Source organism: Daucus carota, chromosome 3, assembly GCF_001625215.2.
Source record: "Daucus carota subsp. sativus chromosome 3, DH1 v3.0, whole genome shotgun sequence".
Classification (NCBI taxonomy): domain Eukaryota; kingdom Viridiplantae; phylum Streptophyta; class Magnoliopsida; order Apiales; family Apiaceae; genus Daucus; species Daucus carota.
Genome location: NC_030383.2, coordinates 60,820,060 through 60,842,848, shown reverse-complemented (window position 1 = coordinate 60,842,848; position 22,789 = coordinate 60,820,060). Strand labels below are relative to the sequence as shown.

The 22,789-nt window shown below is 33.9% G+C and overlaps 2 protein-coding genes across 2 annotated transcripts; both read left to right on the top strand.

The window, feature by feature from the left end:
• The first annotated feature begins 6,197 nt into the window (after nt 1-6,197).
• LOC108215238 (probable beta-D-xylosidase 2) lies at nt 6,198-11,488 on the top strand. The gene is made up of 6 exons (XM_017387646.2): nt 6,198-6,653; nt 7,390-7,671; nt 9,078-9,345; nt 9,431-9,781; nt 9,901-10,314; nt 10,702-11,488. The coding sequence occupies exons 1-6, from the start codon at nt 6,252-6,254 to the stop codon at nt 11,304-11,306; spliced, it is 2,322 nt and encodes a 773-aa protein (XP_017243135.1). The 5' UTR covers nt 6,198-6,251; the 3' UTR covers nt 11,307-11,488.
• Nucleotides 11,489-17,156: 5,668 nt separating this feature from the next.
• LOC108211384 (uncharacterized) lies at nt 17,157-20,143 on the top strand. The gene is made up of 3 exons (XM_017382970.2): nt 17,157-17,357; nt 17,760-18,166; nt 18,763-20,143. Exons 1-3 carry the CDS (start codon nt 17,289-17,291, stop codon nt 20,027-20,029), a joined length of 1,743 nt encoding a protein of 580 aa, XP_017238459.2. The 5' UTR covers nt 17,157-17,288; the 3' UTR covers nt 20,030-20,143.
• Nucleotides 20,144-22,789: the final 2,646 nt, after the last annotated feature.

The window sequence follows — 22,789 nt, the reverse complement described above, 5'->3', positions numbered from 1 at the left end:
CTGTAACTTCCATGATTCCATCCAGCACATTCAGTGCATATTGCCCATGCTGCAATTGCCCATCTTTAAAATTTATACCTACCTAGCTATCCACTTGCCTAGTTGCATTCTTCTTTTATTACTCAAAACAATATTCCACATCTTTTGACTCTTAAAACCCCAACTACTGAGCCCCCCCCAGAAAGTACGAGTCGGTTTAACTGAGCTTAAAATTGTAACTTAAGACTTAACATAACTTATTATGATAAGCTCAAAACTTAAAATGTGTATTTGGTTAATTTCAACTTATTACTGATTTAAGTTATTAAAAAAGTAATATTAAAAAAAGTGATTTGAACCTATGACTTATGGGTAACTTTTATTTTAAAAAAAACTTAAAAAATTAAGTAATCGAAAAAGTTACCTCAAACTAACTTCCGGTTTTAAGTCAATTTATGACTTATTCTTTTAATTTTAAACTAATTTAAAACTTATTAGACAAACATATATTTTCTATTTTGAAGTCGAAAATAGCTTAAAGCCCACACAGACAAACAGAAACAAACAGGTTATATAACTTGCATTTCCTGTAACTTTTGAGTAGATGATACTCCAATCCTTCCAACATGATAAATTCATGTAATGGTTATTAATCATGGCTAAAGTAATTGACAGCCTGTTGATCTCATCCACTGAGCATAAATTCTTTAGTCTCTTGATTATGCAACAATTATTGTATATTTTAAAGGCATAAGCTACCAAAAGCTGAGCAACAGCCACATGATTATAGTGTTAATTAGCTTTAGGAGATTAAGAAAAGAAATAAAGTAAGATTTGATAACTCTGGTGATCATCATCAGTTAATTAGTTAGCAACTAACTGAGTTTGTTGGTTGGGTTTTTTCTTGCTTTTACTTGAGTTCTTGTGTGTTAGTTAGTTATGGACTCATATCAAAGGAGCACACCAAATTCCGGGGGTGCAGTCTAGGTTAAAGTCGTTACTTATCTTCGGAAATCAATATAATTTTTTCTACAAATCTTAGTTTTGCCGTCTCGAATCAATTCATATACGGAAACAAAATCGATCTTTAAATCCCCTAGTACCAAATCGGATAATGCTAGGACGCAGTTCCGTTCATGATTAATGAACCTCGTTAACGGGAATCGAAATTCTAATTTATGTGTTGGTGTTTCGATTAACAATTTTGTAAAATGAAATGTGTCCCATTAGTAAGATAAATCATTCCTCACATTTTTTTTTAAATAGTCATTTTAATACAACATCTTGTTTCATTCCCGATTTTCATTCTCGTATATGCGGGGAAGTTGTGCATGAGTAAGGTTATGGATAAGGATAGTGACAAAGAGTGACAATGTGATAAGAAGAATAAAGAAAATAGCCATATAAATATGATGTATAAACAAAAGTTGAAAAGTAGCCCACCTCAGATTGGTGCACTTGTATATCTTAAGTTAGCATGATCACTACTCTTGGAGACTACAATCACAGTATGAGGTATGGAATTGAAGAAAGTGCGAAAAGAAAGATGATAGAAAACTTCTTCTGATGCACAATGATGCTTTTCTCCCCAAGCATATATTTATAGGCTTTAGGTTCGCAACATTAGCTTGTTACATCATAGCGGACCAAAGTCTGTTTATTTTATGATAAAAGTTGGCTCAAAATTAGAATTAGGTGAGAATTAAAAATCAGAAGTTAGAAAGTAAAACTAACGTCTGTTTATTTTATGAAAAAAATTGAACAATTTTTGGTTAGTCAGTCATTTCTAACGCAAGGCAGAATTTCGTGAGAGATATTAGAGATCGTTTGGTTAGGTTTATTTGAAATAAGGTATGCGTTTTGTTAATTCCAGACTAATGTTCAAAATTTAATTTCAATCTCGAAAAAGTTTAAATGACAATGGTAGTTAGAGGTGAGAAATAATGTAACTAACACACGTTGAAATGTTGGGAAAAGGAGAATTATAATGATCGATTTGGAAACAATTAACAAGTTCTTAAGTCGAATCATTAGTAAAAGAATGTAAGGTCGTAAAGTTCACTTCATGGCTGCAGCAGGGTGGGGTTTGGCTTAACCTGGGCTTGCTGTAAAGCTAAGAGCTCCTTGAGTAGACGACCCTTCTTCATCTTTATTTTTTATCTTTGTTCTGCAGCGTCTTCTTTAAGTTATTACAAATTTGAGAGACCACCTTTGTTATATTTTCAAGTTGTCATTCTGTGGATACTGTGTATAAGGTTTTTAATTTTGAGAAACTAAACCAAACATACTCAGTATATCCCGCTTAGATCAGAGTCTGAGGAGGGTAAGATGTACGCAACCATGTCCCTATCCTTAAAATACATAGGTTGTTTCCGTGAAGAACCCGGCTTAGTGCACAACAAATAAAACAGTGTGTGCTATATTAAGAATATAATACTTTAGCCCATGGCCTTCTTCACATGAGATTTACCCGATGAGTTTTTAATTTTGCGAGGGTATTTAAAAGTATAAATTAAAATCAATACGCAAAGTATGAGGGGATATTGTAAGTGACACGGATTTTTTTGTTGATCCTGAATTTAATTTTAGGTGGACAGAAGATTTATGAAAAGAAAATTATTTCATATACAAGGTTGGATTCAAATTTTTTTAGAAAACAACGTATTAAATTTTGATGGAAATGTGCTCCTTATATTTACATAAATAACATTAACGAAAATATTTCACTTCAATTATCACGTTAGTTGGTGCTTGTGCGTGTAACAATACTCTAGTTAAAATGATTGAAGTTCGGAACTTCCCTTCAAAGGGAACATGTAAAGACCTAAAATTTCACCTCTTCACTTTCTTAAACTTACCCTAATTATGGGCTTCTGGTGTTGTGGAAGTCGTTGGCAATATATTTGCTATTGGATGTTATATTTTCTCTCTAATATAAAGACCGTTTGGGTGAGCTTAAAATAAGTGCTTCTTTCTTAAAATAAGAAAGTGGAGTAGAAGTTAGAAGCGAGTTAAAACTTATAAGTGATTAAAGTGTTTGGAAAATAAGTATAAGTCCTGAAACAAAAGCTGACATTCTTAGCTTTTTATAAGTACTTCTTGATTTTTTACACAAACGATACGAAATAAGTGCTTCTAACTTATAAATTCAGAAGCCGGCTTTTAAGCCGTTGTCAAACAGCCCCTTAAAGTGTGTATTTTGATAAAATGAGAAAAATTGTTAGAGATTCCGAATTTGTTTTCAATGTTTAACCGGCGAATACTGTGAGTGGGTATTTAAAAATAGACGGAATAATAGCAGTGTCTCAGTGAGTTTGCTAAAGTGATTTACCAGAAAAAAAATAAAAATTTCCAGTATGCTGTCTTAAAATAAATATTAGGACAAAGCAATAAGTGGGACAAAGTTTTGAATTGACTAAGGAGGAGCATTCTGTGCAGACATGTACTCCGAATAAAAATTGTTGTTTTGGATATGAATATTGTCACCCGTGATTTATTTGTCTGTGATTTGTCTGCTCTCGTCCATTCTCCACTTTTAATGGATAGTACTGCACCATATGCCTTGCAAGTGGATCTTATGTTTGTTCAAAGCTGTGTTTAGTGCCTTGAACTCTTGTTTGTCGAAAGACTATTGACATTAAACATTGTTATATTTTTCGAACGCATAATTAAAAATTTAATTGAACAATATAAATTGATTATATACATTTAAAAAATATTATCCTAAATTTTCAAAATCCTTTTCTATTGATGTTTATAAAAAGCCACTGATTGCCAAAATATAGACCACATGCAGAAGAACTAATTCTATCTGCAACATACAATGACGCCGTTTGGGTGAGTTTAAGAGGCCGTTTGGCTGAGTTTAAAATAAATGTTTCTTGCTTAAAATAAATAAGTGGAGTAGAAGGGAGAAGCAAGATAAGACTTATAAGTGATTAAAATGTTTGGAAAATAAGTAGAAGCCCTGAAACAAAAGTTAGCATTCCTAGCTTTTTATAAGTGCTTCTTGACTTATTACACAAACGGTAGGAATAAGTGCTCCTAACTTATAATTCAGAACCTGGACTTATAAGTCTTTACCAAACACCCACCAAAATAAGTGCTTCTTGCTTAAAATAAAAAAATGGAGTTGCAGTTAGAAGCAGGTTAAGACTTATATGTGATTAAAGTGTTTGGGAAATAAGCAGAAGCCCTAAAACAAAAGCTAGCATTCCTAACTTTTTATAAGCGCTTCTTGACTTTTTACACAAACAGTACAAATAAGTGCTTATAACTTATAAACCAGAAGCCCGACTTTTAAGCTGGAAACAAACGCCACTAATATTAACTGCAGTTTGCTGCAACTACGAATCAATCCAACTCACATGCAGTTAATTTTCAATTTATATGGTCCTCTCACGAGTCCTGGCTCGTTCATAAATTTATTTATTTCTGAAAGAGTTGGGTAAGTTTTTAGTACATTACACGAGGGTCCCAATATCTGAGGCCCCAATCCCATATCTAGCATATCTTCCTACTTGCCTCAACATTCCTTGTTTTCACGTTATACTATTAAAACATAGAGCACCAATGCACCATAACTTCTATAGTTGAATTCGATAATGCACGACAGCGGAGGCAGAAACGGATCTAGTAAAAAGCAGTGTTCTAAAAGTCGGCGATTAATCGGGATTAATCGCCGATTAATCGCTGTTCGGTCGGCTACCGTCTCGATTAAGCGTTAATCGGTGAAAAAATCGTTTTTTCTAAAAATCGGGATTAATCGGTTAAAAGTCGGGATTAATCGGAAAAAGTCGGTCAAAAATCGGTGAATTTAAAAAAAATAAAATAAAAAGCAATTTTTTTAAAAAAATTTAAATTTAATTTTAAATAAAACAAAAGGCACGGAAATGACACATACATTAAAGTTGTTTTTATTACTTTTCATTCTTTCATTAGCTCCCAAACTCTAATTACATAAATTTGCAATATCTTTTTTCACAAATCCAATCAAATTCAAGTTTATATATGAGATGACTCGACTTGTATCATGTTTTGTGTTATAAAAAATCATCAATTCATTTGATTTTATAAGACTATAAATTTATATTATATATAATTATATAAATATATATATAATTTAAAAAATAATATTAAATTGGTTACGATTAATGATCCGATTAATCACTCCGATTAATCTCCGATTATCCGATTAATCGCTGGACGGTGCCTTCACCGACTAAGTCTGATTCCCGCTTTTTACAACACTGGTAAAAAGTCTTGGCAGACAAATGTCTATTTTAAATAAAATAAAATAAAATTTTCATTCTAAATTCTATAAAATGTTCAAAATATTTCCAAAAAATTTGAAAATGTATTAATATTTTATAAAAATTTAATTTGATCATCGTAAAATTTCAATTCTAGATATGCACCAGCACTGCACAACCCTGCTAAAAATAAAGAAGAGTAATGGCCCTCCGATTATTTTTATATTTTTATGAGCCAACTTGCATGCCCATCTCAAAACCAGAAATTAATAAAATTTTCACAATTTCTATCTGTTCAATCATTAAAGCTGTTTCATCACATCATTCATCCATCTATATAAACCAGTGTTCTAAAAATCGGTCTAGGCGGCCGCCTAGGCGGTGCCTAGGCGCTAGGCGGCCCCGAAACGCCCTGATTCGTTCCTAGGCGGTGAATTAGGCGTTTTTTTACAAAAATCGGTCCTAGGCGGTCAACATCCCGCCTAGGCGGTCCAAATCCCGCCTAGGCGGTCTAGGCGGCCAATAACAAAAAAATTAATATTTTTAATAAATCAAATCTAAAATTATGATTATATTTTAAGAAATTAAGTATTCACTTGTATTTAATTTAATATCTTGTAAAAAAAGTAAAATGACTAATATTTTTATTTAATATTTCTTACATTATTTATAAGAGACTGATTGTTATATATTTATTTAATCCACGATTTTGTATTACATGTATCAAGTACTTATTTTATATATTATATTATATTATTTACCAGTTTGACTCTACTAGTAGTGAAAATTAGATAAAATTATTATATTGCATTTAATTATAATAATTTAAAAATAATATATGTCCGATTAATGCTCCGATTAATCTTTCCGATTAATCTCCGATTTCCCGATTAATCGCTAGAAGGTACCCCGACCGCCCTGGGACGCCTAGCGATTTCTGGAACACTGATATAAACACACATTTCATCCTTTAGCTTTAAACCAAAGTGACCAAAAAAATCACTCTCTCTTGTTTCCACAATGAGGCTCACTAGAGCTCCTCTCACTCTACCATTTTTTTGTACTCTCCTCATTTTCATTATTAACGTCTCTGGTCGCGCGCCTTTTGCGTGCGACCCAAGAGACGTTAAGGTAAAGCACTTACCCTTTTGTCGAAGTTCGTTGAGAACTTCGGAAAGGGTGAGTGATTTAATCGGACGGCTGACATTGAAGGAGAAGATAGGGTTGTTGGTTGACAATGCGGCGGCTGTGCCGCGGCTGGGTATTAAAGGCTATGCATGGTGGTCGGAAGCGTTACATGGAGTGTCCAATGTGGGACCGGGGACTAGGTTTGGTGGTGAGTTTCCGGCTGCTACTAGCTTTCCGCAGGTTATTACGACGGCAGCTTCTTTTAACTCGACGTTGTGGGAGGAGATCGGACGGGTGAGTTTTCGACTCTATTTTGCCTCGTAAGTAACTTATAAGTTAGAAAAATATTTATTCCGACATGATAATACTCTTTTCGTCCTGATTTTTTTTGTACTTTCTTTTTTAGATACTTATCTAATTTCATATTTCAAAATTTATCAAATATATGAAAATTTTATAATATAAAAATTGATTTTTTTAATATTTTTTTCCATTATACTTGTTCTATATATTAAATATCGATCCGTCTCAATCTCATCAATATTCTCATCTTTTCTGGTTTTCCGCTCTTATTTTATTGATTTTCGCGACCAATCCAGATATAAATATTTGGATAGGACGGAGAATATATATTTGAAACATGCTTGGATTTATGTCTTGAGTCTTGACCATTCACATGTGTGGTTCTTTGATTCTACGTTATGTTCATGCTTGTGGAGAATATTTAGTTAGATATCATCAGTGTTTTGTTTTTTCACTTTTTGTTCTTTTGTTCAAGAATCTTTCAGGATGGATCACATGTGTACACATACCTTTATCATGTCTAGAACCGTAAACGAATCGAGTTATTCGACAAATTCAAGCTTAACTGAACTTAATTTAACTTGAATCGACTCGTTTATACCGAAACTGATAATGAAAATGTGAATTTTCTTGATTATGCATTTACGGATAAATATATTTTTTTTTGAAAAATTTGACAGACCATTAAATTTTAGCAAAAATTAATGGAGTTGTGAGTGGTGGGCAGGTGGTGTCAGATGAGGCAAGAGCCATGTACAATGGAGGCATGGGGGGACTGACTTATTGGAGCCCGAATGTGAATATATTGAGGGACCCTCGGTGGGGCCGTGGACAGGAGACTCCCGGTGAGGATCCTGTGGTGGCCGGTAAGTACGCCGCCAGCTACGTGAGAGGTTTACAGGGAAATGATGGCGGTGACCGGCTGAAAGTGGCGGCTTGTTGCAAGCATTACACTGCCTATGATCTTGATAATTGGAGTGGTGTTGATCGCTTTCATTTTAATGCCAAGGTGAGCTTCATATTTGTTCTTGCTGTACAATGTCGTCTAACAACAGTGACGGAATCAGAATTCCTAAATTTCGAAACAAAAACAATTAACAAAAACAATTATTTATTTTATTATTTTAAATATATTATTTTATTGAGGATAAACATATATTATATTCATTATGTTATTGTCAAAACAATATTATTTAGTGAATTTATTATTTTATGGATGATCGTCGAGGTTGAACGTTAATATTTGTTCATGTGAGTCATGGTTGTAAAATTCAAAATCGAAACTAATAAGTAGACCTGTCGATTTAAAATTTATTGAAAATTTATCAGAGACTTTATAATAGATCAGGTAGTTTTAGTTAAATTAGAGTATAATCGATAAATTTTTAAACATTAATAAAAAATAATCGGAGATCTTTTAAAATCCTATGTGGTCAGCATGGAAATGAATTTGCATAATTTGGTGAAAGAATTTACAGTTGTGTTTATTATTCTCATAAATCATGCATGTGATACAAGCGAGTAAATGTTGCACTGATTGTGATTCTGAATTCTGAGCTTTGATTAGTATAGTAGTGATATGTCACTCTTCATGACTTTTTGGTTTCGGTTGCTGATTTTTTTCTTGGGAGTATAAACTGTGTCGTAGGGGCTGGGCTGTAAACAGAGGCTACAGCAACAGACCACCATTGCTCAATTCAAGAAACTATAGATTTTTATTTAATATTTTCAGTTCGAAAAATATAATCCATGTCTTAATTCGTGATTCATGTGTAGTTGATATTGTGCACCCGATAAGAATTGCAAATATTGGCTCAAGTCTTACATGAACCTCGATGGTCAAGCGTCTACTTTCGATAAAACTCTCTAGAAATGTAAATTCCTAAGATTAGTTGACAGGGAGATGTTGCAGTTTATAAGTAGATTTGGATAACGTGGAACATATAAATATGGGACAATATTGGGGAAGACAATGGTGAAATGGTCGAGGTTTTGCTAGCAATGAGGTTGTTCAGATCTTTGTCTTTTGAAGTTCACACATTCCAACTACAACATGTGACTGATGATTAAAATATGCAGTAATTTTAAATGCATTCCTTTAGTTGTAACAACTCTGTTATCCTACGTTCCTACTTTGTCTTTGATAAGATTCGAACCCTCAACCTTCGATAAACAGATGGCAAAATCCACCTTAATCTGAGTAATTAATTATACAGTATGCTTGTTATGATTTTTGTGCGATAAACTGGTGTACACTTGCAGTTGCTTCTTTAGGTAATAGAAAAAAAATATTCTGATATTTGATTTAATGATTGACATTTGAATAAGATTCTAAAATCTTATACTAATCTGATTGATAATGTGCCTGCTGTTGTTGTAATTATCGAATCTGACATAAAATCTGTAATGGATCAGGTTAGCAAGCAAGAAATGGCTGATACTTTTGACGTACCGTTTAGATCATGTGTGCTTGAAGGCAAAGTGGCGAGTGTTATGTGCTCATACAATCAGGTTAACGGCATTCCCACCTGTGCTGATCCTAAGCTCCTGAAGGACACCATTCGTGGCGATTGGCGCCTCAATGGCTACATTGTCTCTGACTGTGATTCTGTGGGAGTCTTTTACGATAGTCAGCATTATACCTCCACGCCTGAAGAAGCTGCCGCTGATGCTATAAAAGCTGGTCAGTCATTTAACAATTTGAATTACAACGTTACAGATTCAGAGTGATACAGAGTTGACAATAAATTGTTGAAAATTTTATCCAGGTTTGGATTTGGATTGTGGACCTTTTCTTGGGGTGCACACAGAGGGTGCCATAGCCAAGGGGATTCTGAAAGAAACGGAGATTAATGGGGCCTTGTTTAATACGCTTAGTGTCCAGATGAGACTGGGCATGTTTGATGGAGAACCGTCAGCACATCCATTCGGTCATCTAGGCCCGAGAGATGTTTGCACACCAGCCCATCAGGAGCTTGCTGTTGAAGCTGCTAGACAAGGCATTGTTCTTCTGAAAAACCGAGGTCCATCATTGCCTCTCTCTCCCCGTCGCCACCATACAGTTGCTGTGATTGGCCCAAATTCCGACGTTACAGTTACTATGATTGGTAATTATGCTGGTAAGCCACTTGAAAATTTTACAAATTCTTTTCGCCTTGTATTATATACTGTATTTTGAGTCTTGTGTACGTAGATTGGCTTAACATGTTTGTGCTGTTAACTTGTCATCCTGTTTTAGGTGTTGCATGTGGTTATACATCTCCTTTACAAGGAATTGGGAGATACACAAGGACAATTCACCAACAGGGTTGCAAGGATGTGGCTTGCACAAGTGATAAACTCTTCGGTGGAGCCGTTGATGCTGCCCGTAATGCAGATGCAACCGTACTAGTTATGGGCCTGGATCAGTCTATTGAAGCAGAGTTCAGAGACAGGACAGGACTCCTCCTACCTGGACACCAGCAAGAGTTAGTATCCAAGGTAGCTGCAGCCTCCAAGGGTCCGACAATTTTGGTATTACTGTCTGGTGGCCCTGTTGATATTTCATTCGCGAAGAAGGATCCACGAATTGGTGGCATTCTTTGGGTTGGTTATCCAGGTCAAGCTGGAGGAACTGCCATTGCTGATATCTTGTTTGGCAGTCATAATCCAGGTACGTTTTAGTGTCAATTTCACATTTTTAGCAAATACGCTTTCAGCTGACCAACCCTTGTTCACCAATTTATCTGGACTGCACAAAATTGGTACAAGTCCTGATCATCCCATGCTGAAACAACAGGAACAGAAGCAGAAACAGGACTTCTCTTTGATTTTTCAACCAAAAAAAAATGCTTATCACACACTTACGACTTCGCTTGGACTTGGACTAAGTTAGTCACATGTAGTAATTACTGTTAACTGACCAATTTTCTAATGAGTCTGAGCTCTAATACCATGTTACGTGACCAATTCTCTCAAAACCTCGGGGTGTTGGGAGGAGTCCTTACCAGGATCGTATTATATTCTAACAATTACTAATTTACCTGCATTTTATTTTTAGGAGGGAAGCTACCAATGACATGGTATCCACAAGATTATCTTTCCAAGGTACCTATGACAACAATGGACATGAGATCAAGCCGATCCAAGAAGTATCCAGGTCGAACATATCGGTTTTACAATGGCCCTGTTGTGTATCCATTTGGCCATGGACTGAGCTACTCACAATTCGTTCATACCATCACCAATGCTCCAACTATACTCTCAATTCCCCTCCACGGTCGCCACCATGCCTCGGCCAACACAACCTTATTCGGAAAATCAATCAGAGTTACACATGCCAAGTGCAACAAACTCTCCATCAGTGTACATGTTGACATCAAGAATGTGGGTTCCAAAGATGGTTCTCACACACTGCTGGTCTTTTCAAGGCCACCAGCCGGCCACTGGGGACCTCATAAACAACTAGTGGCCTTCGCCAAGGTACACGTTGCAGCTCGGACTCAACATCGTGTACCAATCAAAATTCATGTATGTAAATACTTAAGTATCGTCGATAGATCAGGAATTCGAAGGATTCCTATGGGTGATCACAGCCTTCACATTGGTGATACCATACATTCTGTCTCACTTCAAGCAGAAACTCTTGGAGTGATCAAGTCTTGATCTTTAAGTTTTCATGGGACACAAAAACAAAAATTGCCTTGATTTTTGTAGGAAGACATATTTGCCCATGTACCATTCTTTTAAGTGACATGTGTATCCTCTTCCTCCCAGTAGTAACAATTATGTCTAAATTTTGTCACATGGTTTTCTCGTTAATAAACCATTGTATTGTTAAGACTCCATGTCAGCCGACTCTTCATTTTGTCAAAAGCTGACTCTTCATTTTGTCTCATGAACTCGTGTCAGATACTCGGCATTTAAAGATGGATTTGAACACTTCGATACTTGTTCATTTTGTCTCAAGTTTTCGTGTCGGATATCGCACTAGCACATCAGGAGAAAATGAAATGAAAATACGAGGCAAGATAAATTCAGAAAACCGAGCCTCCAGTGAACTGAATTTGACCTGCTGACAAATGCAAACACATGACCTGTTATTCTGCAAAATAAACCAATTTTGTTCTGATAAACATGTGATACAAAATCAGATTTTGGTTGACTAAAGCTGCTTTGATCATGTTACTTGCTGCCAACGGTATTCGATACCCCAAGAAGAGGAAATTCATGCCTTGTAATTTGTCAAAGTCTGTAAGAAACAGCATTGACTTTTAATATACATGCATATTATACACCAAGTGTATGGAAGACTTGTTCATAGAAATCATATGAAAATGTGTAGCACTATCTTCTAGTATCCAGTTTCCAGAGTAAAGAGAATTAAGGGCCGTTAAAATACAGGCTTTTTGATTGAAATACTTCTTGATTTTTTACACAAACGGTACGTGTTTTTAACTTATAAACTAAGAAGTCGGGCTTCTAAACTCCAGCCAAACACCTCTTGATTTCTTAATTTCTTCCACCTGGTAAAGACAATTATTTTTGCTATTCCAGATTCTACTGAGAATGGTGAAACTGATGTATGTAATTTTATCCTTATTTCTTTCAAGAACTCGGATTGAAACCATTAAAAATGTACCATTCACACTTCAAAGTTTTATCAAAATTAATTCTGCAAGGCTGTTAAGCTTCAAATGAATCAAATTTTGAGTTCATTCTCTATTAAAAATACTATTTTTACTCTGGGCCAAAAAAAAACAACTCTTTTTACCGATGAGTGTTCTAAAACTTATCGATTTATTTAAAAAAAAATTGATCAATTAAAAAAAATAAACATTCTGATTTGATAAAAATCTCTAACATATCATAAGAAATACCGATAAATCTCTGATAAATCCTAAATCAACAGGTCAAGTTATTAGTTCTCAATTTATATAACCATGTTACCGATAGAGAGATGATATCATGATATTAGATCAAGAGATGAAGAGAATACTCGATACTCGATCGATCTCTTTCTTGCTTAAAATGAATTGAAAAGATCCCACCTTTAGGGATGGCAAACGGGTCGGTCGAAACGGGTTTTGTAAAAACCAAACCCGAACCCGATTTTATATCATAAATCCGAACCCGAACCCGAACCCGAAAAACCCGAATTATGTAAACCCAAACCCGAACCCGTCGGGTTTTATTCGGGTTCGGGTTTACCCGAAACCCGAAAAATATATTTATTTAAAAAAATGAAAATTCAGCAGATTAAAATAAAAATACCAAAAATTCTGAATATTTGAAAGCAAATTATTATTTAAGCACGGCAAAAGCATATGGCACATTCGTTGCAAGGCAGCAACATTACCTGTATGCAGTCTGCCTCTGATATATAGTTTGTAAACAGAGGGAATGAAGCGCTAATCAGATTAATGACTTAATAAATACTAATAAAGAATAAATATTAAAAATTAGTAATATTACGGTATACTATATATGTACATGTTACTAATAAATATTAATATTAATAATATAAAAAAATATATATACACACACACGGGTTTCGGGTCGGATTCGGATTCGGGTTCGGTTTGAAACGGGTTTCGGGTTTTCGGGTCGGGTTCGAAACGGTATGCCATAAACCCGAACCCGACCCGAAAATAGTTCGGGTTTAAAAATTAAACCCGAACCCGAACCCAAACCCAAATATTTCGGGTTCGGTAAAACCCAATCGAATCGGTATGGATCGGGTATCCATCGGTTCGGTACAAATTGCCATCCCTACCCACCTTACTGCAGCTCAGTGTCTCAGAGATTCAGTGACTAATTCGATAACAATAACAATAATTATATGAACTATCAACAGCTGTAATATTTCTACAAATATAAGCAAACCATTAATTAAAATGCAGAAGAAAAAAATTGGATAAGAGAGAAAAAGGAATCTTATTTAAGGTGTTCAATCCACGTCGTACCATGCCTCCCTGGATACCAACATGGAACATGTCTGGTTACACTACATCCGCATGTTAAATAAATTATTATCAGCCTCAAATTTAGCAATCTCATTAAACTCAGACCTTACATGCTAACTATAGAGTAACACTAAGATTTTATCACATGGATTATGAACATGTAATCAGTACATACAGAGTTCATGATACTCCCTCCATCCCAAATTAGATGAACTCGTTGATTTCGGGCACGCACTTTAAAGTCCATTGATCGCATAGCTACATTACTTATTTTTAAAATTTTATTTTTGCAAATAGAAATTTAAATATGAAATTTTCGTTTACAAAAGAAAAATTAAAAAAATAAATTTTGAAACTAGACGGTCATGCACCTTAAGTTTCGTGTTCTTGAATAATCCACATCACTTCTGCCTCTATTGTAATAAAAGATTCCCTTTTTATGTGGAAAAGGCCCGTATCAATAATTCTGATTTTACGTATGGACAATTCCTCAATATCTTGTTCATTCACAACAAAATTTTTTCTTTGTGCGTCGGTAAAAAAAAACATGCTTTTTGGGGGAGAGATACTATTTCACCAATCGAGTCACGGGTATCTAACATATTCATACCTAACGATTTTCCACGAATCGGGATCCTGATGCATATAGATACAAATGGTCCAATGGGAGCAATAATTTCGAGGAACATTTGGACCATTTCGTTTCTAAGTCAACTGGCTCATCTAATTTGGGATGGAGGGAGTATCAGAATTCAAGTTCGATTCAATTACTCGTCCTCACAGTTTGAGGTTTTTAAAAAATTGAACACTTAACATGATATTAGAATTCAGGTTCGACTCGTTGTGATCTCGATAAGATTTTGGTTATGTCGATATAAATTTTCATTATTTGATTTTTTTTTAAGATTAAAATGATGTGATGTCATGAGCGGACAGAATGTCGAATGTGTGAACCAGTGAAAAAAAGCTAAGCTGACTTTGAGATGAGAGGAGGGACCTGATGATTAGAGATTGTATAGTACTCCCTCTGTCCCAGTCAATTGTATACATTTCTTTTTCACTGCTCGACACGCTTTTTAAGGCTCTTATAAAACATAGTTCCACAACTTATTTTTAATATTTTCTTTTTTTGTATAAAAATATAAATGTTATACTTTTATACAAAAAAAGAAAATCTTAAAAATAATTTACAGAACTATACTATATTGAAGCATTAAAGTCCGTGCCGCGCCCCGTCCCCCAATGTATACTATTGACTGGGACGGAGGGAGTAGCAAATAATAATAGTGTCCTAACTCCTAGCAAACCATGCATGTGTTTTGTCAAAAAGCACAGAAGCTACAACTCCTAACAGGGTGGAGTTCACTCATGGATTATTTGGCTGGAATGGCTAAGGAATCTATTGAGTTCAACCTCTTCTTATTTATGACCCTACGGCTAATTATACAAGGCTCATAATTTCTAGGTAGAAATTAGAATGGTTGGTTATATAACTAGTTAAATCTTAAAATATAAAATTTTAGTAAATGGTAATGGTAAAATTATACGGGAAATAACTTTGTTTGCATCCTCTTAGAAGTTAGAACTCAAGAGAAAAAATGTTTATAGTATTTATTCATGACTCAAAATAATAAATTATTATAATTAAGTAAACTAGCAAGTAAAACGGAAAATTTTAGAAAGAAAAACAAAGAAAGTGCAGGTGAAGCTGGCATGAACGATCATAAAGAATGAAATTGATCAAAATATATTTCATATAAGGAGTTCTTAGTATAAAATTCAACTTAACCCAGCCCTCAATTTTTATAACTTTTTTCTATTTCTCTCTGATATATCTGTCACCCTCTAGCTTCTAAATTGTTGTGTACTACTTGGTCTTTTTTCTTTCTTGTTTATTTAGGAAATTACTATAATATAAACTAGTAATAGGTTGTTAGTATCCCATAATTTACATCTACCTATGTTTGTTTATTTTAGTTTTATAACATAAAAAACTATCCTATAATATATTAATATTTACAACAACACAATAACACATTAATCATGGAGGATAATCATATGAGTTATCTAAGCATTAATATTTGGTTCAAATGATACTAAAAGGTTGGCATATTACCTCAAAAAATTATAACAAACTATAGCCACCTATATAAGACATTTTTTGTAATATTAATTATATATTAATAGAAATCATGTTAAATTTGAATGAGAACAAAATTTAAAACCATTACAAAAAATTCTTGACAAATAATATACATTCAGCTATCAAAATTCAAATAAAAGTAGTACTAGAATACAAGATATTGCTTTAAATAATAATAATATAAAAATAAACAACTAGGCACTAGCTACACATATGATAGCTTGATTGATAGACAATTGTACAATGTACAACTATGTACAGTCTTTATCACAATCTATGTGTATGTATAACAACCAAGAAATGTTATGTGTTGGAGCACATTCTCTATATAGCTTTCGTTAATAGCATGCCAGCTGGGAATTTAACATGAATAATAATGAGTTTGTTGAAACACTGAATAATTGAATCTTATTGTTTTGGATTTTACCTTTTTTTACGATTCTTTTAGTGCACTACATCCTTTGTTGAAATTAGTGTCTTTGACAGAATAACAACTATAACCGTATAAGAATAAATATATAACATTAGTACATGAAAAATAATGACATGTCAAAATTGTTTTCTTATAATTATTGATTGTTATTGTTGCTTTTAAGGTGCATGGAGGACCAGAAGGGACTAGGGAGTTCGAAACCAACTATTTGAATTGTCTAACAAAATCTTGATTTGAGTTTTGATTTATTTATCTGAATTATAATACTTTTATTAAGATTTAGTTATACTATTTCTCCGCTACTTTATTTGTATGATATTTATTCAAATTTGAAGGTAAAAAACTGATTGCTCTATATACATAGGAAAATCAATGAGAATGAATTTAATATTTTAACTTCATCAATAAAAATATTGCAAAAGAAAAGTTACAAAGATTGAGGTGGTGTTGGCTACGGCTTTTAAGTCTAACTTCTGAATTTATAAGTTAAAAGCACTTATTCGTGCTGTTTGTGTAAAAAGTCAAGAAATGCTTATAAAAAAAGCTGAGAATCTAACTTTTGTTTCATGACTTTTACTTTTTTGCCGAATACTTTAATCACTTATATATTTTAATTTATTTCTAACTTTTTATTCCACTTCTTTATTTTATGCAAAAAGCACTTATGTTAAACTCTAATAAACGATCCCTAAATATGTTATTAAGATTCCGTCTGACCAACTTATTTATTAAATAATTACATTAAAAATACAATATTTTGTAGATAATTTATTTTCAAGAAGATAAGGAACACACAGTCAAAACTGATAGGGATAAAATTTTCTCTCTCAATAAAAACCAACACAGTCAAAACTGAGATTGGATAAAATCACAATTCACAACCCTCCACTCCAGAAAATCAGTAATTTAAAATTCACCACACGGCTTCGCTCACATCATATCGTCACTGTCCAAGATAGGCAGGGACCAAACACAGCCTTACATGTCTTGCCTATGATTCTCTCCTTCCCTCTTACACATCTTTTGTTGTTATATATATAACACAAAACACACAGAGACTTAGACAATATACACATTATTACACAACTTTCTTGAGGGAGAGCACAATGCCTTCTTCTCCACCTTCATTTCTCTCCTCTGTTGAAAAGAAACACTGGTGGCTTAGCAACAAAAAGGTGCTATATCTTAAACCCTTGATCAAAATCTCATCTTTTTTGTATCTATGTTCTTCAATCTTCATCACATTTTAGCAACAAAAAAAAATGTTACATTTCATATATGTCACATTGTTTTTGAATTTTGCATCATTTATTCATGACCCTTTGACTTTGAATGCTTAAAGTTATGATCTTTCACTACCATTTAGTCTTAATTGTATCAAAATCTGTTCTTTTGGTTGTATTTACATTAATTGTCACAATCTTGATGACCCTTTTGTGATATTTTTACATACATATTTTAAGTAAAAATCTGATCTTGTCACTACCCTTTAGTTTAGATTGTGTAAAAATTTGATCTTGATGTTATAATTAGAATGAATATCACATTTCTTGATGGCCCATTTGGTGTGTACACAGATTGTTGATAAATATATAAAAGATGCAAGATTTCTGATTGCGACACAAGAACAGAGTGAAGTTACAACAGCATTGAGTCTTCTTGACTCTGCTTTGACCCTGTCACCCGGGAATGAGGCAGCTATTGAGTTAAAGGCTCGATCTTTACTCTATTTGAGGCGATTTAAGGAGGTGGCTGATATGTTACAGGATTATATTCCTAGTGTCATGACATCTTTTGATGATTCCTCTTCGTCGTCGTCTTCATCTTCCTCGGATCATTTTTCGAGAGAAGGGGTGAAGCTTCTTTCAGCTGGTGGCTCCCCGAGTCGTGGTGAACCGAGGTGCAAGTGTTTTTCTGTCTCTGATTTGAAGAAAAAAGTTATGGCTGGACTCGGTAAAAAAGGCGAAAGTGAAGATCAATGGAGGTAATTTTTTGTTCTCCATTTTTGTTAATTGTAGTTGCCATGTAGCAAAAGATTTAGTGGTCGAGTTATGGTAAAAAAAAAAAAAAGAATAATAGAAGTAAAATTTTTGAAGTGCTGTAGAAAATGTCTTGTAGATTACGCAAGACGTTGTCGGATATAGCCAATTAATGAACTTAAATTTTGTAGCGATAGAAGTCAATAATCATAGCTGGTTTACAGATATTGTAGATATATGGGTTATTTGATGGTTGTGGTATCCACTACTTGTCTACAACTGGACATGACAATTTCAGCTCTATTGTTAAGTGTTCTTATTAATCAGAACTATGCAATTACTGTAGTACTTATGCCATGTGTATCTAGTAGTATCGTACATTACCTATTGAATGATATAAAGATCTTTGGAAGTTCAAACCATAATTCTGTATTTAATAGTAAACTCAATGGTTCATGATTTCGTATGTAACTTTAGGTTTAGATGTGAATTGTTTTTCTTTTTGCCAGAAGCTGTGAAATGTTTTAGTTAGCTGTAATTTGTGTATAGTTTACTCTGTTATGATCAATAAATTTAATGATATTTTACTTTTTAATTTCAGATACTTGGTTTTGGGGCAAGCATGTTGCCATCTGGGACTTATGGAAGATGCTCTGGTACTCCTTCAAACTGCAAAACGCCTTGCATCAGCAGCATCTCGACGAGAAAGCATTTGCTGGTCAGATGACAGTTTCTCTTTCTCCACATTTCCAGTTTCTGGTGAGATAATAGTATATAATCACCCACCGAGCCCACCCAAAACAGAATTTGAAACCATAAGCCACCTACTCTGCCATATAAAGTTCCTACGTGGCCGCAAGACCTCTGCCATTGCAGCTTTGAATGCAGGGCTTCATGCAGAAGCCATAAGACATTTTACCAAGATTGTAGAAAGCAGACGTGGAGCCCCTCAAGGTTTCTTGGCTGAATGCTATACGTACCGAGCTTCAGCATATAGATGTGCTGGTAGAATTGCCGAGTCATTGGCTGACTGTAATCGAGCTTTGGCTCTGGATCCATCTTGCATTGATGCCCTTAGTACTAGAGCTGCTCTTTTCGAGACAATCAGATGTTTGACCGATTCCCTTCATGATCTTGAACACTTGAAGCTTTTGTATAACACAATTCTGCGAGACAGAAAACTGCCTGGATCAGCTTGGAAGCGTCAGTATGTGCATTACAGAGAAATCCCAGGAAAGTTAGTTTCACTAGCTACAAAGATCAAGGCTTTGAAGCTAAGAGTTGCTTCTGGAGAAACTGGCAATGTGGATTACTACGCCTTGATTGGTTTGATGAAAGGATGTTCAAGATCAGAGCTGGAAAGAGCACATTTGTTGCTTACTCTGCGACATAAGCCTGAGAAGTCTAATGCATTCATCGAGAGGTGTGAGTTTGCAGATGACGGGGACGTTGAATCAGTGAGGGAAAGAGCAAAGATGTCTTCGCTGGTACTATACAGATTGATACAGAAGGGGTATACTAATGTATTGAGAACTATATTAGATGAAGAAGCTGTTGAGAAACAGTGGAAACAGGCTTCTGTTGCATTACAAGCTGCAGCAGCAATGCAGCAAGTTCAGCAGGCTCAACAAGAACAAGTAAAATGTAAACGAGAACCGAACAATGCAGCATCCATGAATAGGGGCAACGCAAGGGCGTCAAACTGTGATCGTATACAAAATAAACCTGTTAAGCCTGCCGGTGCAACAGCTGCATCCATGTTTCAAGGTGTGTTCGGCAGAGACATTGCAGCTGTTGGGAATTTGCTATCTCATACCGGCCTTAATCTTCCTATTGCGGTAAAATATGAGGTGGCATTGAGCTGTTAATTATTCTGGTTTACATGATGTAAAAATCTAGTAGTAATTTCAATAATTTTTGTATATGATGGTCTAAGAACCATGGATTCAATGAAATTAATGAGATGGAAACTTTTATATTTACCTATCTGAACTTTCTTCAAGTGCAAGGAGCAGACAATCTAGTTCTATGTATTTTCCGGCTTGAAATCAACTCAGATTCGATCCAATGCTCATACCTTGTCCGAAAGTCAAAAAAAAGGAAAAAAGATTCAACATAAATAAAACAAAACCCGGAATTTTTAATAAAAACCCATCACGATCATATAGCCAAGACCGATCCCATAACATCGATTTATCGGTGACATTCTGATTTCAGATTTAACCAAAATTTCTTGATTTATCAAAAAAATCTTTAATAAATCCTGAATCGATAGATGAATCGATTAGTTCTTATCTCCGATTTCGACGACAGTACGAACATGATTAAGGTGAATAAATGCATGGATTCAAAAGATGAGGAGAGGAGAAGGTAGGTGGTGAATAATAAATACAGCACAGTGTTTGGTGCAGAGAAAAAAGAACCCTAGCTTTCTCGTGTCTTTTTATCTGATGTTGCAGTGTTTCAGTATACTCACCAGAGTCACCCCTAGATTTTTATTCAAAATTCAATAAAACTTATTTGTGTGATCCAAACAATGGCTTGCAATTTGTCTCATTTCTTCGATTGTCCTGTGCATGCACTGTACAAAACATGATGATTTATGATCAACCTTATGGAGAAGACGTACTGTGGGTTATCTGTTTGGCCATCTTTATACATTATTTGGATAGGATGGATGTGAGAGGCTGTCAGTTTTATCTCTGCACTGAATGCATGACCGAATCCAAGGTTACATTCATTTCCTCTTGCCTTGTTTAATACTCCCTCTTCCATCGCCCTCGGTTGTTTACGTACAGTGTTTTGCACGTATTTTGACACTTATAGTTTTATAATTTTTTTTAAAAATTTTCTTTTCTTGAATAAATTTTTTTAAAAATTTTCTTTTCTTGAATAAAAATTTAAATATCAAACTTTTATTTAGAAAAATATATTACAGAACTATACTTTAAATAAGTGTGGAACAACGTGTCAAAAAATAACGTAAAGAAAAATGAGGGAGATAAAAAGAGTATTAACACCACAACTTGCTGTATTTTCAACTTAATCCATGTCATCTGCACCTAAAAACTGTTCTTCCGACTTTACTTTTTGACACGTATTTTATATATTGTATATAAGAAATATGGAGAGTATAAGAAATTATATTATACATATGCATTTTTGAATAAGATCTGACGTGATTCGTCAAACTGATTAAATATTTAATTGTTAAATTAATTATTTAATTAATTTTCGAACAATTTAATTAAATAATTTAAGAAAAATTATTTAAAGGATACAAAGACTTTTGAATAATGATGAAAAACTCTATCGTGCTCTCATGATGAATGCCCACATTTATTCTTGTTCCGGTTCTTTTGTGATAAGTAAACAGATCAACAATTTAAGAATTTCACGTGCAGGCCAGAGGAAAAAAGAATATCTAATCCAGGATGGGTTGACACAAGAAAGAGATGCACAAATTCAATGACTTTTAGATATTTTATTTATTTATTCCTAATACATCTTTTTCAGATTAAGAAAACATATTAATTGCTGGATCTGCTAAGCATTCTTACTCCATTCTCAAATGATTCATCTTCGTCATTAACAACTACTAGCATATCTGCATATGTAAGTAGTTGCATGCATGCATCCTTTAAACCAAAATTTGGTGATTAATTATGATTATATATCGATTAATTTTTGATCTATAACTTTTTTTTTGAAAAAATTTTTGATTTATAACTTGTTAAATTAATTAAATTTTTGATTATTTAATTAATTATCTAATTAATATCTGATAAATTTAATTAATTTCTGATTACTATTCGTATTGTGTCTTCGACAATTAAGTATTGCTTTTTTTACAATATTGATCGTAACTTGTATATAAAGTCAAATAGTTTCATTACTCTGAGATTTTAAGAAAAAAGCAAATTAAATTAAATTTTTATGAAATTCGCGCTGGTCCGAAGCAGATAATATATGAATTAACATTAATTTAACATAATTTAATATATAAATAGATATCTATGTATATCCAGCTGGTATGAACTGTAGAGGAATTCATATAACACGCCTGCACATCTGAGTCTCTTTATACTCCCTCCGTCCCTAAATACTTTTCCTGTTTGTACTTTTCACGTTTGCCAACACACATTTTTGATCGTTAATATCTTTCATTTCGTAGTAGCATTAAATATAAAAACTTCACCGTATTAAAGTACTCGTGAATACGAATCTAACAAGATCACTCATGACTATATTTAGTTTTATAGATTAGATGTAAATTAGTAATTTGTCTCATGTTATGAACAGTACCGACATTACAAATAGGAAAAGAAAAAAAATACGGAGGGAGTACTTTTTTTTCTACGAAACCAACAACTAAGAGTACGAGCAAGTAAAAGCTAAATATGTTCTTTCTTCTTTTTCATCTTTTATCATTTCTCAACTAATAAATCTGACCAACCTGCATATCTATGAATATTAAAGACATATTTGTAGAATCAGTGCTGAAAATATAATACTCCCTCCGTCCCAGTCAATTCTATACCGTTTCCTTTTTGGGTCGTCCCATCATTTCTATACATTCCAAAAATAGTAACTTTTAATAATATAAAACACTATTACACCTACTACTT

Excerpts from the sequence above, each read along its gene's own strand:
- LOC108215238 (XM_017387646.2), top strand. The coding sequence starts at position 6,252 with ATGAGGCTCACTAGAGCTCCTCTCACTCTACCATTTTTTTGTACTCTC. Across the intron at positions 7,672-9,077 it reads GCTTTCATTTTAATGCCAAG|GTTAGCAAGCAAGAAATGGC; the intron begins GTGAGCTTCATA and ends GTAATGGATCAG. Across the intron at positions 10,315-10,701 it reads GTTTGGCAGTCATAATCCAG|GAGGGAAGCTACCAATGACA; the intron begins GTACGTTTTAGT and ends TTTTATTTTTAG.
- LOC108211384 (XM_017382970.2), top strand. The coding sequence starts at position 17,289 with ATGCCTTCTTCTCCACCTTCATTTCTCTCCTCTGTTGAAAAGAAACAC. Across the intron at positions 17,358-17,759 it reads GGTGGCTTAGCAACAAAAAG|ATTGTTGATAAATATATAAA; the intron begins GTGCTATATCTT and ends GTGTGTACACAG. Across the intron at positions 18,167-18,762 it reads GAAAGTGAAGATCAATGGAG|ATACTTGGTTTTGGGGCAAG; the intron begins GTAATTTTTTGT and ends TTTTAATTTCAG.